General features: G+C 44.1%; 1 protein-coding gene across 1 annotated transcript; it reads left to right on the top strand.

Moving 5' to 3' along the window:
- The first annotated feature begins 2882 nt into the window (after positions 1-2882).
- Positions 2883-5391, top strand: LOC147632265 (uncharacterized). Its single transcript, XM_086807076.1, has one exon. The coding sequence runs from the start codon at positions 2984-2986 to the stop codon at positions 5024-5026; it is 2043 nt and encodes a 680-aa protein (XP_086663202.1). The 5' UTR covers positions 2883-2983; the 3' UTR covers positions 5027-5391.
- Positions 5392-10514: the final 5123 nt, after the last annotated feature.

Here is a 10514-nt window from a genome sequence, read left to right as displayed (position 1 = left end):
GCCACTTTCGACACTGAAGGTGTATATTTGGTCCACTTTCAATATCGAAAGTGTTATTTTGGAAACAAGGGAAGGGCACATACCCCTATGTGTATTAAATGTGCCAACTCCCCATCATACTTTAAGTATGGGTTTTTTTCCGCTCGCATTTTGTCACTCACATAAACTAACATAGATTCAAATGTTCTTATGAGTTTGTAAATTTCTATCTTGCGAGGTACTTGAAGATCTCCATCAAATATAAGCATAGGCTTGCGAACGTTACCCTAGTATCCTTTGCAAGTATGCTTTCAAATCCATGTTCCTTCAAGCATTGCAAGATGTTTATAAGTAAACACATGAACACACATTCTTTTAAAAATACATGGTCTCCGCAAACCCCCCCTCCCCCCCCCTTTTAGCGTATGGGAGCAAGTGCCCTCGAAAACTCACGCACACACCCTTTTTACATACCTCCACAACATAGAGCCGCTTTCGAACCCATGACCCCCCTGTAGGGAGCCGTGAGCCGAAACCATTAGGCTATGACTGCTTTGGTGAAACTACATGGTCTTATGTTTATTACTTTTAAACGTTGGCTCAAAGGAGATGTGTCAATGAAAACCAACAAACATTTGCTAACATGGCAAACCAAAACTTGAGAAAAATACACATAGAACAAAGACGTGCTGCAAAAATTAGGATGTGAAGGAAAAGCCAAGGCCAAACGCTTCGACATGGTATAAAGTAAAGATTTTGTATAAGCAATGGCATTCTAAATATGGGTACCAAATTTTGCACTCATATTAATTAATTAGATCAGGTGGGTATTTTATAAGGTGCAAGGTTTTAAACATTAAGGTCGAATGTGCAAGGTTTTATAAGGTGGTTTGGAGGTCAAATGCAGCTGGTTTGAGGCGCTCGTGGATTCCACCCGGTGGTTTATCTGGTAGCTTCCGCTTTAATACCTTGCTCGTGGTGCCTTTACATCCTTCTCCTGTGGTTTCCGCCCGATGGCTTATCTGGTAGCTTCCACTTTAATACCTTGCTGTTGGTGCCTTCACGTCCTTCTCTTCGTTCGCCTACCCCTCTCGTCTTCTGTTTGGCTTTTTAGCCTTGTCGATAGAGGGGCAGGCACACACAGATCTCCTTGGCCCATCTGGTCCGTCTGGTTGTGGTTGTTTATCCCTTGGCTGTTTGCATGGCGCCCCGGAGACACCCATCCGATAGGGGCTCCGTAGGGAAACCCTGGACTAGGGCGTCTACTGGCACCACGGCACCTCTGTTGCGTCCTCCGTTACAAGCTGTGAACTCCGTCGCCATGCCTGTTCAAAACGGGTTCTTTGTAGGCAAAGAGAACATAGATCCTAAAACTAGTGCTTGTTCTTCTATGAGGGCTTTGAAAAGGAAAGCCCGAGATATAGGTTTGCCTGCATGCTTCTATATATATTTATGTATTTTGTATGCTTGTTTCGATTTTTTTCTCTTGATGTTCATTGCATTCTTATTTGTAGGTGTATCTGAATCTATGAATGCACCTCCCAAGATGAGTGAAAATATGTAGAGTTTCCAAACCTGTCAAAGTTAAGGACTTTGAGGTTTCTATCTCATTGTCGGTGTTGGAAGCACTGATCTTGACATTTCCTTCTAGGCTCCTATTTGTAATTTCAAAAGGAATGAATGCACGAAGGGCCTGGCTGCATTGGAGAAGAGCAGCACTATGAACCACCTGCACTGTCAAATCGTGGTCAAGATGCGAGCATCTTCTCTCATTGCTATCGGTAATGCACTAAAGTCGTACATGCATTGGGATACATCCAAGCCTGATGGTGGGCTTGTCATGTGTCATGCTCTTCGTCAAGTGAAGATGCATACCTTGGAGGGCATGTTAGGCTATCGCATGAAGGATATGCACAAACTGCACTTTAGAGTTTTTGTCCGCAATGTTTCTGCCGATGAAATAAACCGAGGCAGAACTCTGTATGGACAGTATGGTCAAGGTGATTTGAAAAACTGAGTCTGCTTGACTTCTCTCAACATCTTTGTTGAGAGGGCATTTGTGTTCATGGTGAACTTCCTTCTAAACTGAATGTCAGCAACTCTGGGAGTGACTTTGCTCAATATGATACGAACGGGGAAGTTCTTTCCCTCTGCCTCGTGGGTTGTTCCTCGTATAGGAAATGGCATGAGCTCAACTAAGGCAAGAGCTGTCTAGAAGTGCATGAAAGATCTTGAAAGTACTGATCTGTCGGACATTCGCAAGGTTTTCTTCCACGACACGAGAGTGAGTACATTACTTTTTGCATGGATCTCATCCTGGTAACACTGAAGTTGAAGAAATCGATCTAGTTGAAATGGAAGATGAGGAAGAGAAGATCCAAGACTTTCTTTCGGCTATAACTGAACAACAAGAATACATTCCTATTGCACCCCGTCTAGATCTTAGTTCTGATGCAATTTTGTAATTTTTCAAATGTATTTTATATCTCAATCCAGCCATGCATTGTGGCTATTTGACAACTGTAAATGTTGGTGTTTGTATATATTTCTTTTTGTATAAAGTGAAATATTTGTATATATTTCTTTTTATATTTTTTTGTTTTTCCAAAAGTATATAATAATACCTTAGAGTTTTAATTCCAATAACCTAAAGTGCAAAACCTTAGGTCATTCGATTCGATCAATATGTCACTATGACCAAATATGTCAAATGTGGTGTTGTTGCTACCAATATTACATTGTGTCCTAGATGTTCAGTTTGGACAACCCACCATCATAATAATGGTAGTGAGAAATGTGTGAAGTCTTTATTGCTTTTTGTTGGGAAGAGAATGTTTGTAGTCGAACCAACTTTCGCAAAGCTTCAGGTTATGTGTGCTTTATAAAAGGGTGAGTCTTAGATTGGTTAGGTCATGGAGTTGGTATACAACATGTTATGACTCCCGTCGGATAGATCAATGTGGACACTCTCTCTCACAGACACACACACACGCGTGCGCGTGTGATGGAGAGGGAAGAAGGAGAAGAGGAAGGCATGCAGCATCAGGAACAAGACCAGCCACGAATGATGGAGGAAAGTGATGAAGAAGGAGCGATGCAGAAACAGGAGGGAGAACCACAAATCAGAGTGACTTATGGCGTGACAAGAAGCTGGAGCTTTCCTGCTGGAACCTTGGTATCAGATGCCATCCGCATGCTCACAGGCGGAGAAATGAACAAGGACATGGCTCTTGAAGCAGTTGTGGATGGCATCTTGCTACCTTTACCCTCGGGATTTCGTCTGCAAGCTAACCAGGGCTGGCGATATCAAGTGAAGGTACAGGAGAGGCTACCTCGTAGATTTGGGGCTGGGCATGCTGTGAACCCTGAAGACTACTATTATCTGACGCCTCGGGGGCTTGAACCCCTTGTAAACGAGCTAAGGAAGGGAAAATATTGTGTTTTGTGTGACAGGAGGCAGAGTGGAAAGACTACTCTAGCTTTTGCTGTTGCAAAGGCGCTGAAGGAGGGGAGCAATGCTGCATGTCCAGTTTATGTTCAGGGAATGGGGGCTGCCAGGCAAAGCTGGGATGCGTCCACTATGTGGACATGCTTTTGTGAGTATTTGCATCTAGCGAATCCTACTTTGTTCAGGAAACCAGCAGAAGATGCTGGCACTGACCGAATGTTCCTTTCTTACTTTCTCAAGAGGAACCTGGCAGCTCCAGTGACACTTATCTTTGATGAAGCTGATAGTTTGCTGCACCTGTCAGCCGACTGTCTGGATGAACTCTTTCATACTATCAGGAACATGAAGAATGATAGCAACTCCTACAACTTGAAGGGTTTTTTGCTGGTGGGCGTAGAGACAGTGAAGGACCTCCTTGAGGCTCAGTACAGGAGAAGAAAAGCTGAAGCTGAAGCCTCCAATGTTGACTATGTCCCTGGAAGTTCTCCAAGCAGACTATCTCCATTTCCGCACGATCACACGGTTACATCATCAGCCTTTGATGTAGCAGACATTGTAGAGCTGATACAACAGGCTAATGTGGATAATTTGGGCATTATCTGTGATGTGGCACAAATCGCAACCTCCATATGGGAGTGGACAAGTGGGCACAAGGGACTGGTTGGGACTTGCTTGGCATTCATGATGCAAGAAGAGGCCTCCAGTTATAGAGCTTGGTTAAAGCTCTCAGATTCTTCTAAGCTCGCCAGATATGTCTTTGGGAAGGCAACTTACAGCAGGATGATGTGGTACTTTAGAACATGGTCCCACTCCCATTATGATCTCCTAGCCAGCTTCTTGGAGGTGGAGGAGCGCGTCTTCCAGTCAGTGGCACATATCCGTGATCTGCTTGCAGAAGGTGTTCTGGTTGCCAGAGAGCATGAGCTTGATTATTTTGTGAGGATTTCTTCTCCGTTGCTCCGGTCTGCCATATTGCGCCACTGCTCCTTCATAAATCAGCAGGTAGACAAACCTCCTAGCTCACAATCTGCAGTTGATCGTCCGTGGGTAATCCGGGAAACAATTCGAGCCCTTGATGGCCATGCAATATGCAGGCCTGAGTGTTGTAATGCATCTGGTTCTCCTTCCGAGTATGCACTGCAGTTTGCTTTTATGTGCAGGATCAAGACGGTGCTACAACATGCCTACCCCAAGGTTGGAGCCCTCGTCTTGCCTGAGGTGAAGGAAGTGGTGGCGGAAGGTTCTAGACGTAGCAGAATGCGCCTTGATACTTTGGTGCGGGATAGAGATCACTTCCCAAAATTTGGTTTTGAGTTTCTTGTAGAGGGGAAACATGATGATGTGTTACACCATTATGAGAGGGCTGTTGTGTATGCGCGGCAACACTCAGCACAGGTCTACCTTGTGCATTTTGCAATGGATAAAGACCCTGAAGGAATTCAGCCAGAAAATGAGAACGTTTTCTTTTGGGCAGTAAGGTTTGATCAAGCCCACCAAGTTGCAATAGTGCGCACTTTGGAATGCACAGGAGCACGTGAGGAGCATGTTTTGAGGCTGAAGGGCTGGACCGGACAATTCTGTTTTAATGACTTGGTATAGGACTTCCATGGGTCTGAGTTAGAAGACCTGAGGCCAGACATGGAGAAAGTAGGGACTTACGAACCCAGCTTGGCATAACTCAATTAGCTTTGATGGCAAGGAGCCGCCGCCTTCTTTTGTTGAGTCAATTTTCTGTACTTGGTCTGAGGAATGTTGTTACTGCCTTGGCACCCATATAAGTGAATTACCTTTATAGTACCCTTGTGCCTCAAGTAGCTACCTGACAATACATCTGTTATAAGTGTACACCCTTAGATTTCTTTGATTATTATGTTTTTTTTTTCAGCAAGTTGTTGGGGTTGGTTTGGCGGGTGTACTCGGCTTGCAAAGATTGTTTGAGAAGGAATGATTTTGCACTCTTTGGGTGTTCTTGCTTTTGTTGAGCTTCAAGGTTTAGTTGCCTTTTTTCGTTCCTTTTCTTTGCTTGCAAAGGTTCTAGGTTGAGTGTCATGTGCACAGTGTGTATTTATTGTGCGCTACATGCACGCAAGACTAGTTTCGAGGCTTGGGGAAAGCTTGGAGCTAGGCAGGCTGATTGACGGGCTGAGTTAGGGATATACTAACGGGCGGGCGTCCAAGTGTGGACGCCCGATGACTGGCCAAGAGCTTATAAAAGGGTGGCTAAGGTTAGTTATCGAGGGATAGAGAGTCTCGCGAGTTTGTGAGAACTCTATGGTCTTGGAGCCTGGATCTAGTGCAGACGTGCACTTGCTTTATGCAGCCGCCGAGGTCGGCAGCAATCTTGAGGCCCGCGAGGGTAGCTTCGTGGCGGTATGGGACGTCGCGAGGAGGAGATTGGTCGGTACGTTAACCTAGTTAGCTCAGCTCGTGGCTCGGTGGGGACAGCCAAGACTGTGGGCTTGCCCATGGCTGTCATGGTTGGGAGGTGAGTCAGGTCTGCACCCTCTTGTTTGTTTGTTTGTTGTTTGCATGATTCGAGTCTCGTACTAAGAACGATCACGAGGAGATCCGTGGGGATTTGACAGTGGTATCAGAGCATACCTCGTGAACGAGCAAGTCGGTAGGTAGAGAAGATGAGGTCGAAGAAAGGTATGTGTTAAAAAAGCTTGCTGTTTTTTTGTGCATACGGTTGTTTTCAGATTCAGTATGTGTTTTTCTTCATCAAAGTTGATGGGAGGTGGTAGTCTAAGTAGGGTTGTTTGCTTTGCATGAAGAAGAGGTATGATTCGTTTGTGCAGTTGCATGAACGTAGAGAGAAAACAGACAAAAAGCAGGTTTGCTTTTTGTTGAACGAGTGAGAGAGAGAGCGAAAGTACACGAGGTGTTGTATTGGAACTGCTGGTTTTGACGTGTTGCAGGCGGGTAGACAAACGGGCGCCTAGGATTGTGTATGGAGGCGTTTAGGCTTGCGTGGCCAGGCGCCTAAGGCTTGCGTAGCCAGGCGGCCTAAGTCTGCGTAGCCAGGCGACCAGCCTAGTGCAGGCGCCCAGGCCAGGCCAGGCAGGCGTTCAGGCCCACGTTGCCATGACGCCCAGGCCCACGCCGCCTAGGCAGGCGGACAGACGCCTAGGCCTACGCCGCCATGTGGCCAGGCTTCGTAGACGCAGTCTACCGTGAAGGCATCAGCAGAAGCAAAGGTGAAGCCGACATTGCTTTTTTCGACGGGACAGGAGAAAAAAAAAAAGCAAAACATCAAACGCATGCGCCTAGCCCGATTCGGCGCTTTGCTTTTATGTTTTTTATTAAACTTTTTTTTTCAAAAGTTTACGGGTCTCTAAGGTTCATCGTGTTTTTTTTTTAAATTTAAGAAAACAGAATTTATATATATATATATATATATATATATATATATATATATTGCCCCAAAAAAAACACAAAAGCAAAAGCTCAAGAAGCTTTTGGGGCAGGCTATATAAACCCCTTAAGTGGGCTTCTTGCCACATATCTCTCACGTTTTCAAGCTTGCCTCACATCTCTCACGTTTTCAAGTCCTTGCACTTTTATTGTGCAAAGATCGAATTTTCTCTCCACTTGTCCTCTTTACGATGTCGATCCAAGAATTAGAGTTGGAGTCCTTTATGGAACGCGAAGGCTTGCCGGCTATACGGAAGGTACCGATGCTGATCTTTTTGACGATTTTGTGTCAAAATCAGGTTTCCAAGAGTTCAAAGTAGCTCTCGAAGCTTCTTCGACGGAACGTCAGGCACAAATCGCAGCCGAGATGCAAGCTTTGCAGAACTCCATCGCTCTATTGACCACTATCCTCTCTACTCTATCGGGTATGGATACCTTGGCCTCTGCTTTAGGTCCCAATATTACTCCGAAACCGTTCGGGGGCGAGCAAAAGTAGCGCACCAAGGAGATCGTGGACATGTGGCTACATAAGTGGCAAGTTCACTTTCAGTTTCATCCATATGATGATGGAAAGAAGATCCAGTTAGCAGCAGGTTTCCTGTCCGACAAAGCTTTGCTTTGGTAGAAGGAACTCAACCCTAAGTCAATGACTTGAGCACAATTTGAAGACGTCTTCAAAAAAGAATTCCTCAAGAAAGAGAATGATTATGATGTTGTTGCTCGGTTTTCAGCTTTGACCATGACATCGCAGCACCTCACTTATGAGGTCTACCTCCAGAAGTTTAGGGACTTGCAGATGAAAGCTACAAAGATGGATCCCACTACTCTTTTGGGATTTTTCGTAGCTGGTTTACCAGACTCATACCGTTTACAGGTTAAAAATAACAAATGTAAAACATTGGACGAGGCCATGCATTCAGCTCGTATCTATGATGATACAATGGTCTCTTCCAAGTCGAAACCCGTTACCGAGCAGGGGAACAAGCATAAAAGAAAGTTCTCCGCACCTATGGCTAACACGACAGAAGGAAAGTCTTTGGACCAACCTTCGAAGAATTCAAGTTCGACACCAGCGAAGAAGAAACGACTCGTTAGGGCTTTAAAGCTCAGGAAGGAAGGACGTTGTTTTATCTGCGAAGAAAAAGGACACATGCGTAATGAGTGCCTAAAGCAAAAAGAGTACCAAGACGAATGCATGACCCAAGCCAAAGATAGCTAACCAGTTGTCCTTGACAGGTACGTCAATTACTGTACTTTCTCATCCTAATACTTGTTCTGATTGTCTGTTTAATTCTAAAGTATTTGGCTTGCATGATCTTCTCTGAGTTTATGGAGAAGTGAATGACTATAAGATTTACATTCTTTTAGACCCTGGCAGCTCACACAACTTTGTTAACTACAAACTTGTGCAGAAATTGAGTCTTGATACGACACCGAGCGATCATACCTATGAAATACGCCTATCTGCGGCGAGAAGACAAGTATGGGATCGAAAGGTGGAGATGCTTCCAATCCAGATTCAGGACTACAAAGACACTCTGGAATGCTATGTAATGCATCTAGAAAATGTAGACTTGTTATTAGGGATTGAGTGGTTTAAGACTCTTCAAGTCCAGATAGATTGGTCTAGTCATATTTTTTCTTTTCAGCATATGGACACCGCTTTCCATTGTGTATTGATTTCACTTTCTTCCTTTCCCATCCCTTCCATGAATGTCAATGAATTAAGTGTGTTTGAAAGCAAAGAATTACAAAAGATACTTGATTCGCTTCAAGATGTATTTCCTAAGGAGCTGCCATCGGTTTACCACCTGAACGGGCAGTAGATCATCGTATTGACTTGATCCCTGGTGCTCATCCTGTCAGTATTTCACCTTATAGGATGAGCTAAGCTGAGGAAGATGAGTTGGCTAAACAACTTGAAGATTATTTGAGGATGGGCCAGATCCGTCCAAGTAAATCACCTTGGGGTGCACCTGTGTTGCGAGAAAGAAGGACAATACCTGGAGATTGTGTATAGATTACAAGAGATTGAACAAGCTGACCATTAAGAACCGTTATCCTCTCCCTAGATCAGATGACCTGATTAACCGGTTAGCAGGAGCGAAATATTTCACAAAGATTGATTTACGTACTGGCTATCACCAGATACGTATTCATGAAAGGCATGTCGAAAGAACCGCCTTTCAGACTAGGTATGGCCATTACGAGTTTCTCGTATTACCTTTTGGGTTAACCAATGCTCTAGCCACTTTTCAGCAAATGATGAACGATCTTTTTCGTGAACATTTGAAAAAATTTGTGGTGGTGTTCCTGGATGATATTTTGATATATAGTCGTACTCTTGAGGATCATGTCAGACACCTCACGATTGTCTTATCTATTTTAAGATAGAACCGACTATATGCTAAGTTAAGTAAATGTGAGTTCTTTACGACCGACATCATTTACTTGGGACACAACACAAGATCACTCGAGATGGATTGAGCATTGACTATGACCGAGTTCAGAAGGTTTTGGACTGGCCTATACCGCGAACAATGAAACAACTTCGTTCTTTTCTCGGTTTTATTGTTTTTCTTCGGAAATCTGTATGGGAGTACTCTCAGCTCACACTATCGATGATGATCGACTTATTGAAAGGTCGTGGACGTAAGTCAAACCAGCGTATCACTTGGAATAACGATTTGGATATGGCCTTCAGACTTTTGAAAGATAAAGTCAAGGAAGCACCTATCCTAGCATTACCTGATCCTAGTCGGCGGCCTTATGTTCTTGAAACTGATGCCAGTGACTGCTATCAGGGCTACTCTATTTCAAGACGGTAGATCGGTTGCTTTTGAAAGTAAAAAGCTAGACGACACTCAATCTCGTTGGCCAACCCCCTTGAGAAGGAGCTTTATGTTGTGATTCATGCTCTCAAGGTTTGGAGACATTATTTATATGGCTCCAAGTTTGTGGTATTGACTGATCATTAGTCAATCAGGTATGTGTGATGCGGATGATTTGAGAGGAAGAAAAGCTCGTTGGGCGGAGTTAACGCAAGATTTTGATTTTGAGATCCATTATCGGAAAGGGTCCATGAATAGTATTGCAGATGCGCTTAGTCGAATTCGAGAGGTGAATACTTTGTCGTTCACCGAGATTTCTACTGACTTATTTCAGTCATTGAGAGGGCTTTGCAGGACTGATAGTTATTTTGGTCCATTTTGGCAGAAGATCCAGGACGGGAGCTCATTGATTGACCAAGACTCGATGACTGAGCAGTCTACCATTCAGGCTGCAGGAGGCCAGTGGATGATTCGGAATGGTTTACTATTCCGTAATGATAAAATTTGTGTACCACAGATCCCGGACATTAGGTTCAAGATTCTTATGACGCCCCTTCTGCTGGACACCCTGGGGTACACAGGACATTATCATTAGTGAAACACACTTTTTATTGGCCAAAGATGAAAGGGTATGTCGAAGATTATGTTCTCAAGTGTCAAATTTGTAGGCAGATAAAGCTGAATGCTTTAGACAGGCTAGGTTGTTGCATCCTTTGCAAATTCCAGGTAATAAATGGGAAAGTATTTCTATGGATTTTATTACCGGATTGACAAGAACACATCAAGGCCACGATTCTATTTGGGTTGTGGATGGTAGATCGCTTGACAAAAATGGCTAGATT

The sequence above is a fragment of the Cibotium barometz genome, chromosome 13, assembly GCF_041138505.1.
Source record: "Cibotium barometz isolate CiBa-2024 chromosome 13, ASM4113850v1, whole genome shotgun sequence".
In the NCBI taxonomy this organism is placed as follows: Eukaryota; Viridiplantae; Streptophyta; class Polypodiopsida; order Cyatheales; family Cibotiaceae; genus Cibotium; species Cibotium barometz.
The sequence above is the reverse complement of the archived record's forward strand: the minus strand, read 5'-3'. Positions and strand labels throughout refer to the sequence as shown.